Source organism: Watersipora subatra, chromosome 7 (assembly GCF_963576615.1).
Source record: "Watersipora subatra chromosome 7, tzWatSuba1.1, whole genome shotgun sequence".
In the NCBI taxonomy this organism is placed as follows: Eukaryota; Metazoa; Bryozoa; class Gymnolaemata; order Cheilostomatida; family Watersiporidae; genus Watersipora; species Watersipora subatra.
This window is the reverse complement of record NC_088714.1, coordinates 32,430,943-32,451,755: the sequence shown is the minus strand read 5'-3', so window position 1 is coordinate 32,451,755 and position 20,813 is coordinate 32,430,943. Positions and strand designations below refer to the sequence as shown.

Sequence of the window (20,813 nt, the reverse complement as noted above, 5' to 3'; positions counted from 1 at the left end):
TTCTCATCCAATCATATCGCAGGACGGCAGACGCCCTTGGCGTACCCGTGTATTGAGCGAGTTACTGGCTAGTATAATTATGGTGTACTCACAGCCCTTTTCTATGAGACAAAGTAGAAATTTGGAAGTTATGTGAAGCTATGGAACTAATACACAATAAATTGCCATGTAGTGTGTAATTATACGGCGAACAACATCTTATAACGGGACAGCAAACAAAGACTTCTAGTCCTGACTTTGCTGCTTTATGAAAAGCAATGACAAAGGCTCGTAAACGAGTTGGCTATAATTTGCTGTAAATTGGAATTCATTATGTAAATTTTAGGTAGTTCCTAGGAATGTTTGAAACAAAACCATATTTAGACTTTCATTTTACAATGACCAAGAAGTTTGTCTTATAGCATGCATGACTAGTTCTTAACAATCTGAATTGCATAAGTGGTTATCCATCTATTTCTTAACAAAACAGATTAACTGGAAATAAATTTCTTATCAGAACTCCATCTCCGCTTAAATCTATTTACTGATAAAGTCATTGATTAAGTTAGTAGAATATTTCAACTGGCTGGCAAGTCTTAACCTAGTAAGAGAGAAACTGACTGAATTTTTTGGGTTAAAGAAATTACGGCTGTTCTATTGATGTTTTTTTTATCAACATTTACAAACTCTGCATATTATGAAATGAAAAAGAATACCATCAATAAAGTTCACTAAAATGATTTACATGACATTAAAGTCGATATCAAATGCAGAATAATATGTTCCTATTTTGTTCAACAGCTGTTAAGTTCATCTCAGAGCTTCCAACTTTGGAACTTCAAACAAAAGATGCATACATATATTGTTTAACGCAAATTCTAAGCACCATTTTATGGAATAAATACCGTTTTTATGGATATCTCAAACTTAATACAAAACAGTTTAGTAGAAATCCACAAGCTGAGTTTTAGAACAACTTTAAATAAACTTACGAATTTATTGTCTGCTGGAAAGTTCGCACAGGAAGCTAAGAGACGATAGAGAGAGGATAGAAAAGAGATGATAAGCAACTCTTCCCTAGTCTAGGTTGTCATTCTCACTTGTATTGATTCTGCTTACACGCAATTACACAATAAACTTGTACTTATGTTCGCTGCCAGTGTACAGCGAGTATGCAGCGAATTTTGTATCATATTAGTCAATAAAGGCTTAAGGGCTTGAGCCAATTTCGCTGCCCGGTGTGATCATGACGTAATCAGGAGAGCCGAGATACAGCATCTACTGTTTTCAAACAATTATAAACTTTAAATGAATCATACAGCTGTTAAACTTAGTGGTCTCATGACAGCCTCTACAAATTGTTACCCTTTGAAAAGAATCACGTTTTTATTGATGGTATTTTTGATAACTGGTCCTTTAAAAATAACTATAATTATGTATTTATCAATAACGTTTTTGAAAAATTGCTCATTTTAAAATATTATATAGTGTATATAGGCACTATTGTCATACCACTATTTTTCATTCTGATATGAGAGATTAACACAAATTGATGGCCTTTGCGATGATCTTGGTTAAAAGCTACAGCCTTTTGAGCAGCTTGACCCAGTTACAAAATATGAAAACAGTACAGGACTGTACAAATAATCAAGCAAAACAAAAAATAATAACTCTGCTAAATTGTGCAATAGTGAAAGAATTTTCTTTGCAAGTTGATGAGCTTGAACTTATTTGGTGCAAATACTTGCCGTTGGGCTCAAGCTTGAGTAGCTGTTTGTTATTGGTGTGGCTAACGAGGGTTTTCTTCCATTAGTGATTTCACGCACCATGTTTAATTTTCGAACTTACTAATGTAGGCTAAATTAAAAATATGTTCTCTCATATTGGCCTGTCTTTAACTCAAAAGGATTAACAGACTTTGAAAATGATTTACTGAGTTTGAAATCAAAATTCATTTTGTGAAAACCCTATTTTATGATTTCTTTATCAGCAAAAGAACTTACATATAAACGAGCCATTTTTGGTTTCAACCATTAAAGGGTTACTCACGTCAAGTTTTAAAATATTTCATTTTAAAGTATGGATGTTTTCTATCATTTGTGATTGTTTTTGATATTTGAAGTTATCTGACTGCCAGGATGTTTCAAGATTAAAACAGATAAAAATAGATCGCAATTAAATTGCTCTGACAAAAAAAACACGCCAGTAGCTGTGTATAGGCCTACTGCTTAAAACTTAGCAAAGTTTTGCAGAACTTCATGTTATGTTCCAAGTTTGCTAGTAAATACATATATACCGTAAAACCTCTAATTGAACGCCACCCCTATTGGAGCGCCACCTCTATTTGACCGCCACTACAAGGAAAAGGCTGAAAAATAGAGCACCATCCTCTATTTGAACGCCACCTCTATTTGACAGCCAGTTTGACTATCTTTATGAACCCATAATGTCAAATGTTCAGCAGAAAAAAATCCACAAAATCGTATTAATAATGAATCGTTTATATTAATAACATTTAAATATCTCGTTGTCCAACTCCAAAGCTTTTCGATTTTTTTCGTTAAAACTTTGAAAGCAACACGATAGAAATAATCAATAACGGTCTCAGGCTAATAGTAGTTCCTTGTTTAACGCGGTTTTAATACTTCGAAGAACATGCATACAAAAAACGGTCTGCAAGTTTTGGGCCAAAGGTTGGCAAGCAAACTTTTACGCTTTGCATTTGTGCTAAAAAACAGCGCGTAAAAGTTTTGTTCCACCAAAAATTGATTGGACACTAATATCGACTAGTTCAGCAGTGCAGAAGAAAAGTCGAGGCCAGAAGATATTGTGGAGGGTTTTGGCCAACTAGAAGATGTTCATACCACCTAAAGCAACAATCAGAACGCAGCTATCCAAGCAAACGATGGAAATATTTTTGTTTTGAAAACGTTAATTTTTGTTTCTACATGTAATATAAATATGGCTCATTTATGTCACTTGTTCATGAATATATATTTGCATCATTTGATAGATTATTGTTGTATGACTTATAAATATACAGATTTATAGCATGTTATTTAATAGCATCCTTGCGGCTATCTTAACACAGCTTACAATGGATCGATGCTCATAACTCCACTTCTATTGCGCATAAAAAGCTAGTTTTGGCTGCAAACTGTAAAAAACATATTAGTGAGTGCAACGAGCTTTTATGCGACATTGTTAAATATAGTTCTGAAATAAAAATATGTTTTCAAATTTAGAATGAAATAAAAATTGAAAGTGCCAACAAATTGCAAAGAAGGACACAGGCTGTAATATCATCGCAGGTCAATTGCAAGCAATAGGTATCAACGGGTAGAGATAGTTTTCAGTTTTCCGATGCATATTCATTGAGAGATCTTTGACAAGTTGGAGGTAAGTTAGCAGATTTATTGCATCCAAAAGGTTTAATATTGCTCCACCAAAAAAAGAGAGCAAAACATAGGCGACATTCGCTTCGCCCGTAGTAGGGCTAAACTTATCTTTCCAAAATTGTGACAAGCCATTTAAAAAATAGACTGCCAGCCTCTATTTGAATGCCACCTCCAATTGACCGCCACTATAGAAGAAGGGTTGAAAAATAGAACGCCATGGCGTTTAATAAGAGGTATTATGGTATATAATATTAATGCAATAGAAATACATATACATGTATAATATTATCTGCTATACCTATTTTATAAACGCTTCAAAACTCACAAGCAAACTTTATACAAGAAAAACCAAAACCTTCCTTTTTACCTCTGATAGCAGAGATGACAATATTGACAGATTCCCAGTGTTTACATTGGTTTTTAACTTATAGCGTCTAAGCGCAGTATTAAAATAGAATGTTACTCCACTTTTCCTTAATAATTCAACTTGAAGGCAAACTTAACTGCTTAGATAACCGTCAGATTTATGACATGTTTATAGAAGACATTGATTTGAGCTCGGATTACCACTTCTTCCTTGCTTCTCATATCCAAAGCAATGGTAATTAATTATGTATACAATGGAAAGCTTTGACAGGTTAAGACAAGTGCTCTTTACCTGCAATGTTATGAAACAAACACTTGAATACTGCATACAGTTTGTCAACAATAAACTGTCAATCCTTTGTAACGAAGTCACTGGCTTAAAACGTTTCATATAAGCTGAGAATCTTGGGATAGTTTTTCGTTTGAATTAATCGAAAAACAATTTTATCTTTAAAATTCTTGTGTCTCCTAAGCATTAGTAGTAAGCGGACTACTCCTTAGTAGATGATATAAGCTAGCAAGCTTCAGTTGTTTTTGTTATAGAAACTTTGGTATCATTACCTAACACTAGGGGTCCTCTAAATTTGTTAGCAAAGTTGAGGAAAAAACGCTACATAAAAAGTGTATACATTGCATAAAACCATCAAAGAACAAGACTGGTCAAGTCAACACTTATTTTATGATCCTATGCCTTGTCTCAAGGTTACAAGTAGGTTGCTTGTTACACCCTGCAGTATCAAATAACTGAAAATAGTTTAAAGGCCCTCAACATCATTCTAAAGCTCAGTCTATAATAAGTTCTAAGGCTAGTACTTGACACTGTAGTGAGTCACTAGTAAATATGCCTCCAGGTTACGACATAATGACTCACATGTCATAAACATACTATAAGTAATGCTATCCAGAGACTGAACTATATTTTGATAGATCCTAAGGCTACAAGCTGATGCAAACCCTTTTTACTATTATAAAAGCTGTGACTGTCTTTTTGTCAGTCCAAAGCCATGCCTAATGACTAGGAAAAAAGATTGGCTTCGACAAGATTCGATCTAACAAATAAAAGCTTCATAACCTGACACTACCACCTGAGCCAATTATAAGCCTTACTATGTTTTGGAATACTTATGCAATTAGTTATTACACTTGGCAGTCACTCGTGGCACACTAGACTCCCAAGGTAGTAGTACATACAATTGTAAAATACTTGTAACAGAGATGTGGAGTTAAGACAGGGCAAAATCAAGTTTAGACAAGGGGCAACAACTTCTAAATGCAACTAATCAGTTTGTAAATTCATACCTGCTACTCCGTCTGTAGCGTGTGCGCTGTGGTAGAGTCGCTGTAGTCTTTGGTTCACTGATACTTTTGTAGAATCTCATACGATCTTCTCTACAGAGAGTATTCAATTCTACAATTAAAAAATTCATTGTCATACCCTTTTTTCCTACAATGAATTGCTACTTTGTCCAGTTGAAGTATTTATCTATTTTAGAATGGGCAACAAATTTTGTTGATAGTTTTTTATGACATAACAGTACAAATAATTAACACATGTTGGGAAATGGCTGCCTACTACCTCAACAGACTATCCATTGACCGTCAGGCGACCGTCAGGCGACCGTCAGGCGACCGTCAGGCGACCGTCAGGCGACCGTCAGGCGACCGTCAGGCGACCGTCAGGCGACCGTCAGGCGATCGTCAGGCGATCGTCAGGCGATCGTCAGGCGATCGTCAGGCGATCGTCAGGCGATCGTCAGGCGACCGTCAGGCGACCTTCAGGCGACCATCAGGCGACCATCAGGCGACCTTCAGGCGACCATCAGGCGACCATCAGGCGACCATCAGGCGACCTTCAGGCGACCATCAGGCGACCATCAGGTGACCATACAAACACATTTGAACATGATTTAGATTATTAATATCTAAGGTGGTTAGATAATTTAATGTTAGGGGTCTGAGTTTTGCTAAAATATTTTACCAAACTTAAATAAATACAATGAACAGGTAAATAAAATATGAGAAAAGCGGTTTTAGGTCATATTTATATGTTACATTTTTTGCAGCTGCAATCAGTAAAAACTCACATTGAAATGTTTTCATTAGTAGAGCTGAACATAATTACGGTTTCAGCAAATTTGTAAGAGTCTAAACTCTAAGCCATAGGAAAGGCGAAAGTTAGTTGTCCATGAATCTTGATTATCACATAGGTTAAGAAAATAGGCTAATTAGCCTAAGATCATGGGCTCACCTACAACTGTGACATAACCTAAAATAGTGGACTAGCTTACGATTACTAGTGACTTGAGTTTATTATTTAGATGATGATCTTCACATAGATTGAGCCACGACATAGCTTGAATCAATGACATTGTCTAGTTCGTTACGGAGCTCAAGGTCATAATATAGCTCAAGGCAATGACATAGCTTAAGGCTATGACATAGCTTGAGTCCCTGGCATAACTCCAATCTACAAATAGGTCAAATCTACAAATTGGATCAAAGCCATGAAATAGCTCGTTCATGGCATTCTTTGATGGCACAATATGTTTCACGACTGTAATATAGCTTAAGATCTTAAAATAACTAGATATTATGGCATATATTTAGGCTAGTCTGAAATGCGTCAGAGTTACTAAATGAGCTCAAATAAATATATCTCTTTATGATGTAAAGAATTTTAGGCAAAACTTTATGCCTACCACTGCGATGGGAAACATGACCAGCGGCAGATATTATCATGAAAAGAGACAAACTTTCTATCTATGTTCATCTAGTGTTTGATCTTGTTCAAAACTTCCTCTATGGTGAGGTGTCATATATTTCTAAGCAAATTCTGCACAAGCTTTACATTATTCAACTATCAAAGGGGGAAAAAAGTGAACCAACCAAAGTGCACGATCATGTTTAAAAATCAAATCAGAAGTGACAGAGTAAAGTGACACTTTGCTAATAAGGAAAAAATCATTTCGAGTCATATGACGCACTTGCTATGTATTATTTATTATATGAATCATGTGGATTTGAGTAAAAGTTGAATAATTTTGAAGTTGATTGAATTGTATAACAGCCTTTTTAAAAAGCTTTACAGAAACCCTTTGTATTGCTGTTCGTAAGCTCATACAAACCTCTACATACAAAGTGAATACATTCTGAGAAATAGATTCTGTATGTTGAAATAGTTGTATGCTAAAGCTAATATTTCTTTATGAATACATTGTGATTCATCTAAATCGTTCCACAGTTGAAAAAAGTAAAAATAACATCTTAATAAATACAGTGAGCAATCATACATAGTTTTAAAACTGTACACTAGCCAGTTCTTTTTTACATAATTTTACGTAATGGACTAAAACTAAATTAATAAAATAACAGTCAAGAAAAAATGTTTAGATTGATTTTGTTACTTTAGAAAAATGTGAATAGAAATGTAGACTTGGTAATGTGTAGGTTCAGAGGCAGAGTTTGTGATAGACTTACCTTGACTTAGACTAATCGGTGTTTAAGCTAACTTACCTTATATTTTCTTTATTATTTTGATATTTTGTTACATTTTATTTTTATATTTTTACTAGCATTTCACTTCAAATATTTCAATGCTTTGAAAAACTCCAAGTTCCATACAAAACACTTTTTGAGTTGGGTAAAAACTTTGCTCACACTGCTTATTAAAAAATTCACATTTTGAGGTGATCATACGTAAATTTGGTTCTGACCTTTGACCGGTGTGTCACATCTCTTGAAGGAATTGCTTTTAGAAATACAATTTTGGTCATGCAAGACTTTTTCTTCCCTTTTGTCAATCACCTGTCAACACAAAATTAGAAATGTTTAAACAAAGCACTAGTAATGACCATGAAATAGCAAATAAAAAAGTTCTGTCAAGTGTATAATACAGGAATAGAGAATTGCAGAGCTCGTAATCAAGTTAACTGTACAAAGCAAAACAATATGACTGCACTAAAATAATTACTTTGAGTTATCCTTTTCTATTTGAATGATCAAAGATCTAGGAAACATTTATTTGGAGTAAAATATGTCTGGAAAAGATTCCAAAAAAGTCCAAAAACCGTTCATGGTTTAGTAGTTAATAAACTCATTATCGCTTTGTAAGCAACATTTTATTAGCCCTCTCATCATTTTCAACTAAAAGTCAGTTGAGTCTAGTAGTCAATAGAATGTATTAGTCATAACAGAGAGTGAGTCGAATACTTCTAACTAGCCAAGTAATACCATTTTTAAAGAAGAGAAGTAACACTGCCAATGCGTACCGTGAGAGATGGTCCAATAGCTTGAGTGCCCTCAGAGGTCGGGCGAGGCATATGATGATGCGCTCCGCCATAGTATGGCTCTTTAGATCGGATAGGGCTATCATCTCGCAACAGTGGTTTGTGCTTTGGTGATGATTGCTGTTCAACTTGAGAAATGTGTCTATAAAAAGGGATTATCTCCTGTTTATAGGAGTTATTTCCTAATGCCTTTTTTAAGGAAGACAACTCTGAGAGTAACCTTAATGCGATTAACACAAGCTTGTAATATAAATTGAAATAATGCTAATAATCAATAGTTTGTGTTTTCTTGAACTGATGAACTAGGCAGTAAATGTTACAAGCCAGCATAAAAAGAGGTAATAAGGTGAAACAGGTACAACAACAATTGACTCGACCATTATCCTTAACACGCCAATGGTATTTGTTAGAATTTGTTTGTTTTGTCTTTTTTTAGCTATCACCACTTAATTTTTTTTCAAAAGTTGCAAATACATAGCATACATTTGCAAAACCAATTTTTTTCCAAAACATATATTAAAGCTTCTGAATCTGTTAAAAAATTGCAACCACATACTTTATAAGCCGTCCTTCTTTTCTTCGAGTCTTAGGCGAGAGTTTGCGACGATTCAATGCACTTAACCCCATTTCAACCTTTGACAGTGACTTCCTCACTCTAGGGGGTGACTCCTGAGGTCTGGCAAGAATTCGACGCCCTCCAATCTTGCTAAAAAGATTTACTAGCAAACTTGGAGATTCTGTTTTCACTTCATAGTTTTTTATAGACAAAGTTGGTGTTAAGGGTAGTGAACCTGCATCGCTGTTTTCAGTTGCTGGCTCAATACCTTCTAATATCGAATGTAATTTTGATCGACTGGTTTCTAAATTTTCTTTGGGCGGTTCCGGAATTAGAAGTTTGGGGTGAGGCTCACTAGAGTTATCATCTTTAATAAAATCAGCACTGAGCCATGGTGACGGAATTGAGGTAGCTATATGCTTAGCACAGCACTCTGCAGTGGGAGATAACTGTTCCTTAACGGTGAAAGAATTTACTAATTGTTTACGGTACGAGCTCGGAACTGCTTGTTGCAAGTAAGAATAACATTGAGATACTTTCGCATCGGCTGTCAGATTTTCCGATTCAAACACTTCATCATTGTCATCAACACTGTCTTTTACTTGAGACGGTCCACAGTAAGAATGAATGCAATGTCCTGCGCAAGTATTTAAAGCCTCTGAAGATACGATTATAGATACTGGCAATACTATGGATGATGATGGTATAACCTTGGCTGTATAAAGGGTCAGCGTATCGGTAACAGCTGCCGCATGACAGAGAGTGGTCTGGTGAAGACAGCGCTGCAGCATTACATCTGAACACCCGTGACTAGTTGCAAACAATCCTGTCACTATTCTGATTGGCTGGTTAAAGACTACATGCTCTAGAATGTTTGATGATGTTTGCAGCTTGCTTTGTCTTAAACTTTGACCAGTGGCCTTCTCATAAATTACATTATTAGGTTTTCTGAGGCTACTAGGCACCTTGGTCGGTGTTACCATTCCAGAAACATGAGAACTGGATTTCTGAGACTGATTAGTTTCCTTGTAAGCAAGCGTGTTTATTGAGTGAGTCTCTAATACTGTTTTGTCTATAGGAGCATCCACTTGTGTACTGTTCATAGGAATTGTCTTCTCAATGTTGGATGAAATGGGTGTTTTTGGATTAGCAGAGAGGTGTGTTATTGTAGAATTTTGACAATCTGGACTAACGTGACCGTTAGTAGCTTGACTATGTGAGTTGTAAATAGAAAAGACAGGCTTCCTTGCAATGCAATTAGACGAGGTAGATGAGGCTACTTGAGGTTTAGGCTTGAAGCCAGTCGGTTTAACCAGTCGTGATCCAACTTTGGTGCCAACTGAGGATTCACTTTGAGAGTAATCTCTGTGTTGCTGACTTGACGATGATCTGCTACAACTTTGGTTTGTAGAAACTTTGGTAGGACTAGAGATCTTTGTCTTTGATGAGGCAATTGATGGTTTAGGAAGCGGGGAAGGCGCTATTCTGTTTGCGTTTTTAGAAATAGTCACAGATGGATTTTGACATTGCAAAGGAGGTGACTTAGTTTGACCGTCGACTACAACATTGATTTGAGATCCTGATTTGCCGACTTGCGTTTTTGAGTATTTCAGACCAAATCTTGAAGGGCTGTTGTTGTTCGGAGAAGTCTTTGAAATTGGGTCATGTTGAGAGATCAATTGTGCGCTAGGAGAAGCTGAGTCCGCAATATGAGTTGCTTTACTTTTAGCAGTTGACAAGCTAGTAGGAGGTTTGATCTGACTTGTTTTTTTAACATAACTAGTCTTTGATGTAGCTATGGACTTCTGCTCGTGACAATCACTCATCGAAGGTGCTGCCTTTTTTGCAATCGCTGTTGGCACTTTTAACTGAGAGTTTCCTTGCTTATTCGAAGGACTTTTACCAGTTTCAAGAGGAACTTTCATCAGATTTTTTTCCACTTGTTCGATATTTGGAGAAAAATCTGACAGCTTCTGGTCTTCCCTCGCAATTATGTAAACATGTTCGCGATATACCTTTGGTTTGTTCGAGTGAAGAAAAGGAAGTCGTGATTCTAGTTTCGCCATCATTAAGAATAGCGTTCTCTTTGGGCGGTCACCTAAAACAAAACCATAATACCTTCTTAGGTACACCGATGAACTAAGCATGAACACAACAAAAGAGATTAGCGGCTTAAATGGAAATATATACATGGTTTAACAAAGATGTTTGCCAATTTGGGTGCTCTGCAATACCATTAGCTGTCGCTAATGCATGGGTGACCAGATTCAATGATTACTAATCAGGCGCAAGAAACAAATGACTGTTTTGGTGCTAAATATATGCGTCGTTTTACACCCTGAGCAGGTGCATCTCAGCCCTCTACGCAATATCGTTATCAGCTGGTGGGATACAAAAGAGCCGTTCATTTCTATTGAGTCACATCCATTATTGGTATTTTTGAAATCAACAGTATTACATAACATAACAATAGGCGTTTTGTGTTGTTAGCAAAACCTCCAAAGTCGACATACTATACTATTTGAAATGCACTCAACACCCAGCCTTACGAGCTGGGATGGTTTCGATCAACGACCAGTGAGTGGATATAAATATTTTTGCAATTAATTAATTCAATAATTAATCACACGCTTATAATCCATACTCGCACACTGGTGATATGTTGTAAAATAAAGAATCAGCAAACACTGAATAGAGCTCAAGCGCATACTTGAAAGTACGAAACCGCAATGGCTGAGAATCAATTGGAAATTTGACACTCATAAGAAAACTATGAACAATTATCAATCGGAAATTAATGGAATCAAACGATACGACTTCAAATGTGAGTTGGAAGAATAGAGACCCGGCGTAGGAAAGCATTCTTACGATAGATTGGCATCATCGGGCTGTCTGATCGTTTCATCCATCGCCATGCGCTATTGCAAACTATGTGATAATATTAACTCTTTTACTCCCACTTGTTACATGATACTTGATAAGGAGATATGAAGTTGTGAAACTTCTAGCTTCCTATAATAGTCGTAAACAATAATATTACTTATATGTTGCAAAATCTAATCCACTTAAATTTTCAAAGAATGTTTATGAACTCTCTGACCCACGGAGTGTAAGCTCTGTTTTCTAATATCATATTCAACATCACAAGTTCCATAAATTAAACTACTTCCTTTCCTTCCTGCATTCAATGATATAATCCTTAAAGATTATAATTTTATTGAGAATATTAAAATAATTAAGACATGAATCTAAGCAGAGTGGCCATGAATATATTAGCACATCCGAAAAAGAATTTTAATGAAGCATTGGCTAGTAAATGGTCTCCGCTATTTTTTTGATGCTGAAGGTATCTGGTATATTGCCTTCATCTTTAATTATCCATTAAAAAGTCTGTGTGTTATAGTTAAGTGTCATGATCATACCGAACAATGAGTTTGTTGGCACACGCTTTCATGGCGTCGATATTGGCTGCGCAGAGTGCTTGGGTATCATTCATATTTTATCGCCTAACAGGAGTACCCTCGGCGATGCCAGAATATTATGTCATTCTTAATCAGATAGTCTGTAGGTGGGTGTTTGAGAAGCTGGTCTTCAGGAACCAGACTGAGTTTTGACACAAAACATTTTTAGAAATGCGGCGAAAGGCCCTGAGCATATGCCAAGGAAGTTTGAAAGAAATTGACCAAAAAATGTGGAACACATACTGTTTACGATTACTAACGCGGGCGTACACAATGAGATCTATTAATATAGATTTCGTTAATCCTAATCACAGTTTTTTCATTTATTATGTCATGATGATAAGTTTTCAATCTAAAAATGTAACAGGATAGTAATACTTAGGTATCAGCAAAATACCCTGATTGGGCGATGTACAGCCAAAAAGAGTTTAACTGGACATTACTAAATGATTATAAAGTATGATAGGCTAAAATAGTTACCTCAATATTTTAAAGCGCTAGCCTGTGTACCATGAGTTGCGCATTTCAATGTAGATTGATGACAGTCATATAAGTTAATCGTTATGAAACTTTGCTCAATTTAAAACTTGTGATTATAAGTCCTTTTTCATGGGTAAAACTAAATATCAACTGTTAGTAAATAGAAAATAACAAAATTGGTAGGCTGTGAATTTATAAATAAAGAAATACTACAATGAATTGAAAAAGGCAGCAGAATACAATTATAAAGCAATTACAGAATTATTTTCCCACATTTAGTTTTAAAATAACGCTATGAAAACAGTTATTGCGTTTTTTATACAAAGCTTGAAGTTTTTAAAAGAGATAGTAATTTGGCTGTATCCTGACATTGATGTCTTCAGCTCTTTAACACTTCATCATACTTATAGTGTCTAGCTAGCACAAGAAAAGCAGTAATCAACTGGTATATAGGAGCAATATCTACAACAACAAATTTTAAAAGATCTGTATGAGCTGTTGACAAAAACTTTCTAAAGTCTTTTCAAAACTTTAATTACTGATATCCTAGATGCGATATCCTGTTGAGATTATTCTTATTAATAAGCCTTGCTGGTCAAAGACAAGACTGACTATTTGTAACTTGTACCGTACAATAGCTACTGACACTTATGACAACAAAGAACTACACAAATGAATGAGTCATCCCAAAGCTGCCAATAGAGGTGTCAGGAGCTAATCCTTTATCAAAAACAATGGATTCAGCGAGGCAATCAATTAATCCAACTATAAAATACCATGGGCAACATTACCCAAAACATAAAATGTATATAGCTGAACTTGTTCACTTGTAAGAGCTCATTTGTATGTATTTACATACACTGCAAAAGCTGGCTGTCTTTGATGAATGTAGTTATATTGGCAATTACATTCCTTTGAAATATGCTCTAGACCTCTGCATACAAAGCAGCAACTATTTTATCGAGACTGGCAAGTACATGCATAATAGAATAAAACCTTTTGCAGAGAGTAAGAGCTACATCATAGTCAATTTTTAAAAAGGACAAGTAGCAAGTACTTACTACTGATATAACTGTGCAGAAGTTAGAGTTTGCTGAGACATTGTCAGACATCGTCAACTGAAGGCTTTAGTACCAATTAAAAGATCAGTCATGCATAGCGAGCACAGTGTGGGCCAGCCGATTTGTCATTTTATACAAAATTACTAGAATTCCTTAAGTGTACTATATTTACATAAATTTGGGAGTTAGACATCTTATCCAGTGCAGTTACATTTGACACCATTGTCTAGTTTGTCTCACGGTTGCCCAACTAGACAATCAATCACTTCAGAGGACAGAAAATCAAAAATCAACACGGTTAATCGATACAGAAATAACAGAACTTCGATTAGTGCAAGACTTCAGAGCAAGTTTTATTTAAATCTTGTTTCTTCAGCTGTAGAGAAATTGCAGCGGTTGAATTCATACCACTAAATTATCACAAAGCGCCTGAGAAAAAAATTAGCCAAATCGAATCAGGGCTGAAAGTTGAACAAAAGACCATGAATGGGAGCATACGCTAATCAATACGCTGTCTCGCAGCCTGGTCTAGTCACAACCAATTCGGGGCTAATAGATTCTCAAAAGTCGATAGTGACAATACTGGAAAGAAGACTAGCTCTGATTTCATCTTTAGCACGGATAGATACGATGTCGATTAACTACCTATAATGAAATCCTTCACCATATTTACATGAACAAGTTCAAATAAGACAGCTAGTTTTCACAATCACTGAATTGATGAACTGACCGACTTTTCTTCATGCTTAATTTCAAAATGCGTGGGGATTTGTAGAAACATACTACAATGATGTTAACCCTGTCTGACCGATTTTGATTGTACAGGTCTGATAAGATGTTTACTTTTAGTGTCTTAAAATTAGAGGAGCGTGTTTCTGAGGAGACACGTTTTGTACAGTTTTGGCATATTAGTGCAGCGAACCTTGGCTTTAGTATGGTTAACCTTTTGTAGTTTCTCTGCTTCAAGGATTTTTTAAAGCACTTTGTGCACTGAATCCTGCTTGACCGTAACAGAAAAAGTACTTTAATGTAAGTTTTTAATTTAAAAAAAGACTATAAAAGCTGTTCTCTAGTAAGACTTACAATAAACAACCTCTAAAAAAATTGTTAACGTGTAAATCTAATAGCGAATGAAAAATGAACAATTGGAGTAGATTAACAATGATGTAAAACATGCTCAGTCGTTAATTAGCCTGTGAATCTATCTTAACTTTGGAAGGACAATCAACTAATTTTTATAAAATTTAGCTAAATACTCCTGTGGTGAATATAGCTGTGAGTCTAGTGAAACATTTCAGAGAAGATGACTTCAGCCTCTTGCTAGCGCTGTACTGTATAGTGATAGAAACAACACACCTGCTATTTCAAAGTACCTGTTGAAAGTTATATTTAAACATGACTTTTTGATAAATGAAGTATTACTGTAATCCTTAAAAATTATACAATAGGAGTAACTTTAATGCCAACATCATTGTAACCAACTATCTTTTCGTTTGATTGCTTTCTGTGACCTAAAAGTACATATTGTCATACGACAATATTTTAAGAGGAAACTTGAGCTGTCGCTGCAATTTTTAAATCAAATATTGATTTAATGGAGTCTTCATCATTACTTTGTGATCTTTTATCAATATTTCTTACTCAAAGAGAAAGTGTTGCAAAGATAACAAAAAACTGTTGGTTATTCAGGAATTGTAACAATTTACTGTTGAAGTTAATTATCGAGCCACTATACATCCAAATAAAAGTGAACTTTTAGTCTTTTAAACGAAGGTTACCAGAAATGATTTTTATAGCAACATGTCAAATATATCACAAAGCTTTTTCCAATTATGCATTGATGTAATATGTGGCATTGTTAAAAGTTACAAAATCTATGAGATATGATAGTTTGTTACGTTTTTTGATAGCATTTGTTGCTACTACCAGAGAGCTTGTTGTGTAATGAAATAAGACAACAACAAGACAAATTGTTGCATATTAACCATACAGAACATTCAATATGACCCTCATATTTGACCAGAGACTTGCTGTGGTTGCATAACATCACACACCGCTGGTTAAATCACATGCCGATGGCTAACAGACCAACTGGCAAACATGCGTGATTGTCTTTCCATTATGATGATGCATTCTAGTTGGGTCAGCCTTTACCAAACCTGATCTAGAGTGTTTTACATGATATCTTGATCATTGATAAGAATAACAATAACTTTCTTAAAGGAATGTAGATAATAGAACCTTGTATGAAGTAAATATTATAGCAAATAAATTGCATCACTGTTCTAAAATACTGGAGTAATACTGCCTGCTGTCAAACTAATGGTATACGTGCTCCATTATTGAAAAGACAGTTAAAAGTAAAAGAAGCCTTAGTGCACAAATTCGTACCACCACATGCTTCAGAGTAGTGTCGCATACCACCGATTATGTGAGCCTGACACTATTTTTGAAGTATTGCAATTTTTAAACCGAGTTATCCATCAGTTTAATTATGTGCAAAAGTTTTTTGTAGTAAAAGTTACATTTGGAAACATTCCTGAATTTACAAAGTACCCTGCGTTTACTATAGCTAAAAATATGTTATGTTCTACAGGAGTTTAAGATCTTTTTGGAGAGTGATAGAGTTATCTCTCTGTGCCTAACCGAGGAATGTGTGATATAATCTCTTAGGCATTTTGATAACAATGATCGCAAAGCTAAGCATAGTGTCTATACCCTAGATTCTGCCTGTTATTAAAGATGGTACACACTATATCACAGGATGTTGGTGTTAAACTCACTCTACATCAGTGATAGTCTGTGGTGATGATGTTCACACTATTACGAACCCATCTGAGTTCCCCATCAGCGAATAGTCCATGACATAGCAGTCTTATTATACAATGCAGCCTATAGAATGGCGACATACTAGTCCAGCAGCAACTATCATGAAGGAAAATATGGATTAAGCAATCTGTGACGGTCAATCACCATGGCCGAAGTGGTGTGTATGCACAGCGGTATATTGATAAAGTTTAACATATGTAATGTTTCCTGACGTTTCTGAGATGATACGGTGATTTCATCAGTCTACGGTGCACACAGCGAATGAATAACCGCTGAGAAGACAACCCTGACAAACTGCGGTAAAGTACCTGCTTTTAGCAAACTATAGCATCCTCTAAAAATCCTCTAGAAAAGCTTCATCAGAGTCGAATCTCACACTCCAACAAAGGCGGTACTTCAATCACTTCACGTGATTGATACTTCTATGATTCTATGACTGGCTAAACACAGTGGCTAAACACAGTGGCTAAACACAGTGGCTAAACACAGTGGCTAAACACAGTGGCTAAACACAGTGGCTAAACACAGTGGCTAAACACAGTGGCTAAACACAGTGGCTAAACACAGTGGCTAAACACAGTGGCTAAACACAGTGGCTAAACACAGTGGCTAAACACAGTGGCTAAACACAGTGGCTAAACACAGTGGCTAAACACAGTGGCTAAACACAGTGGCTAAACACAGCGGTGTGACATGAATTTAACTTGGTTTTTTAAATATTTGCACAGCACTAACATAAACAAAGGGGTTTCCTGCAATGCAGCGGTCAGCTGGACAGATTTACGAGCAGACAGAGGAAGATGTCGACGCCAGCTCAGTATGAGAGACTTTGTAAACGCAGATAAGACAGTCAGCACTCAACTGCTAATAGAGATAAATAAGCTATATGAGTCAGAGATGTGGCTCATACTAATTGGATTTATGATCATGAGAGAGAAGCCGGGAGACAATAAGGAAATAAAACTTTCTCTGAGTGAATTATCTTCAATACTTAAAAATCGGCACATATGTTTTACGATGAATTCTGAGTACAGCACTCGAAATATTTTATGACCTTCTCCCCAAGGCCGCTCACTGATCGATGTAAATATTCATTGACCTATAGGTAAGCGTAATAGTTGAGAAGTGTTAAGGTGTTACAGTATTAGCTACTGAAAGAGCCATTTAGCGTATCATGTATGTAGGTATGTATGTATAACTTATTATTGCTATTGCTAATTATCAACAATATGATGTTTTTATTACATGCCACAAGAAAAAAAGAAAAAACTAAAAAGACGAGAATCAGGAATTGTTGAGTGAGTTGAACAACCTTGTTTTTATAAAATTTGGTAATCTGATAGTATTGTGGAGGAGTGGGAATAGTGAATTGAAGGTTGTAGTAACGGAAAGTTCGTAAACTGTAAACTGTAGTAAACCGAAATAAACGATGGTGGATGTAGTATGTCGGTGTTTATTGTAGTTGGATGTAGTTGGATGTAGTTGGTGTTATTAGAGCAAATACAGTTGGTTATACCCTACATGAATACAAGATGGTGAGAGATTTGCAACTTGCATTCCTCTAATCATAGATATATCACTCTCTAATCATAGAAATATTACTCTCTAATCATAGAGATATTACTCAGTCTTACAAGATGATCAATTTTTAGACGGCGTTAAGCTGACAAACGTGAACATGTGCAAAAAGATAATCACGGAGTGAGGAGGAGACATAAACGAGCTGAAATAATACATTCCTGTGAGTAGTCTCATTATCTTGGGCGTAGTTGACAGACTGCAAGACTGGCGAATAATAGTAATACTATGGAATAATGGGTGATTATAGAATGTCAGAGTTGATAGGATGGTGTCAAATGCCATAATTGCAATAAAGTGAAAAGCAATAACGTGAAAGTCAACGATATTATACTGCGAGTTATCAACAATTAGCCGTAAGAAGGGAATTCCTTCATAACCAGCTGAGAGCTAACTGATAGTGACAGGCGAGATAAATGAGAACCGAAGTGGCTTTGCTAGGCTGATCAGTTTCCTTTCAACAAACGTAAATAGAAGTTCAACAGTCTTGTTGTATAACAGCCGCGCGATGAGAGTAACACCTCTCTACCGGTAGCGGCTGGTGCTATCACACAACCTGGAGAAAATCCCAAATCTGTCGAGTTAATGAAGTCTACTAGACGTTGAATGACGTAAAAACACAGAAATAGCAGTTCCGAGTAGAAACTTGATGTTTTACATTGGGAACTTGACTTTTGCAAGGCAGATATTTGCTGCCAATAGCTAGACGTCAGCTGTCATACCACAATTGTTTTTGTAAACTATTTGGAATGTCAGAGCTAACGGAGCAAGTCTGTAGATAGCAAGCTGTAGAGTTTTGGCTAAGTTTAAATTCTACCAAAGTTGATCTTAATGTTACTATAAATTAGGGATGTTTTGTCACATCCAGTGTTAGAAGTATAAGTGTGTTTCTACTAAGTAAAGTCTTTTTTTATAAAAGTTACTATTACTCCAATTTAACCTTCAATGTATTTAGTTCATTCAGAGATTATGTTTTATTATGAGCCTGGCAATCTTATTGAGGAATAGTTACATAAATATGCATGTTGTACTTTAGGGCTGTAATATCGTCCATATTGATTAGACCAATTATTTCTATTATTCTTAATACTATGTTTAGAAACACTTTCAAAGGAGCACATGTTTAGTTACTTAAACAAGTGGAGATTTACAACACCTTGTCATTGTTACAAGTTAACCACTCTAGTGAGTTGATCCTTTCACGGCACAATAGCGTTATATAGGTTAGTACATTCAGACTATGTGAGGTAATGTTATGGAGTACCAAAAAAAATAAGCAATGGGCTTTGACAGCAGGCTTGGCAGCAGAGAAAGGGCACACATTCTTCAAATAACCTTCTTGTAACGTTGATCAAGCAGGTATATGCCTACTTTACTCTCAAGGGCTCAACACTTCTAGGTAATGAAAGTGGAACCATCAACACCTAGTTTCATTTTCAGATGTGATTTGGCTCCCAAACATGATTGAAACAATATCCACATGTACTTCATCGTAGTCAGAAAAAGACAAAGTGTAGATACTTATATCCTATGTGAAGTTTTGAAGCAATGTTAGTCAAAAACATTTTTAAACAGCTACAATCGTTCCCTAGACTTACTTTCAATCAAACCAATGTCTCCCGTCACCAGATGTATTTCCAGCTAAATTAAAGTTGTCAGACTGCTGCTCTAGCAGACACTATTCTGAAGTTGCTGTTCTTCTATCGATCTTAACTAAAAGTGCTAGATCATTTGACCGTCATCGAGAAAACATAAGAATTTGGTAGATAAGAGAGAAGCATTAGAAACTGTTCAGAAAGACTCACGGTGTAAAAGCTAGCTCTCTATCCATATCCTATCCATTGTAACAATCTCGTACGCGCTGCCTGTAGTGTCTGACTGCTTGTGCCTGTATTCAATTACTCATATACACCATGCCTAGCCTAAGCGTTTCATTGTCGCAGGCGTAACAAAAGGAGCTATGGTTAATCCTAGGGCTATTATTACTCACGTCTAGTGGCCCACTCTGAATAGCAATGCCAGGCCTTTTACGAGTACCAGTTTGTATTACTGTTGAAGAAAAGATGATGTGATGCAATCATAAAAATGATTTGTAAGAAATGCAAAAAAGGATAAATAGAAGAAACGAGGAGAGCTCATTGCAGATAAGATCAAGCGTTTTAAAGGCAACACTAATTAACGTTCTAAGAAATAAATCCTGAGGTTTTTGCGGTAAAGTTTAGTTGTCTGAAAGACCTTTTTATCAGTTGTGTAATATAAGGACTACTTCCTTGCTGATGGAACAGAATGGTTCACTTCTTCATCAAAACCTTGATGGTTCTTTACCTTTATGTTAACTACAACAAAGTTTTATCAGCAACATTTTCTTTTGCGAAGTTTTACATAACATTAAATGAGCTAATATTTATATCTTCTCTCGCCACAATCACTGCTTTGTAGTTTTTCAAATTGGTTCAGCCAATTCTTACCTCGTCTGCAGCTATGAAAGTTTTTTACTAGAAAAGTGCGACTTTTTTTCCATTTGGCCCCCAAACGGTTTTAATATTTTGTTTAGCTCAGGTGCTGTAGAACAAGGAAGTATTGGGAGGCCATAAGAACTGTCTAATAGATTAGGCTATCTATAGAACTCTAGGACTATATCTGATATGGCTCAGCTGATTTATGTTGAGAGCTAATAGTTTAGTGAAATACCTGCTAGTAAGCTATTTGTATCATCATTTCTCTCAGTATTTATGGCCTCCATCAACACAACCAAGTTATAAACTATAACACTATTCAAAGCACCTGCAATCACTTGCCACACACATAGGTGTCACTAC

The 20,813-nt window shown here is 35.8% G+C and overlaps 1 protein-coding gene across 1 annotated transcript in view; it reads right to left on the bottom strand.

The window, feature by feature from the left end:
* The window catches only part of LOC137400688 (uncharacterized), a 46,755-nt gene extending 26,907 nt beyond the window's left edge, over positions 1 to 19,848 (bottom strand). The window contains exons 1-5 of the mRNA XM_068087019.1: positions 19,800 to 19,848; positions 8,586 to 10,683; positions 8,012 to 8,171; positions 7,457 to 7,547; positions 5,043 to 5,151 (exon numbers count right to left, since the gene is read on the bottom strand). Of these exons, the coding sequence (XP_067943120.1) occupies positions 5,043 to 5,151; positions 7,457 to 7,547; positions 8,012 to 8,171; positions 8,586 to 10,651 (2,426 nt within the window). The 5' untranslated portion in view covers positions 10,652 to 10,683; positions 19,800 to 19,848. The remainder of the gene's footprint in view (positions 1 to 5,042; positions 5,152 to 7,456; positions 7,548 to 8,011; positions 8,172 to 8,585; positions 10,684 to 19,799) is intronic.
* Between the last annotated feature and the right edge of the window lie 965 nt (positions 19,849 to 20,813).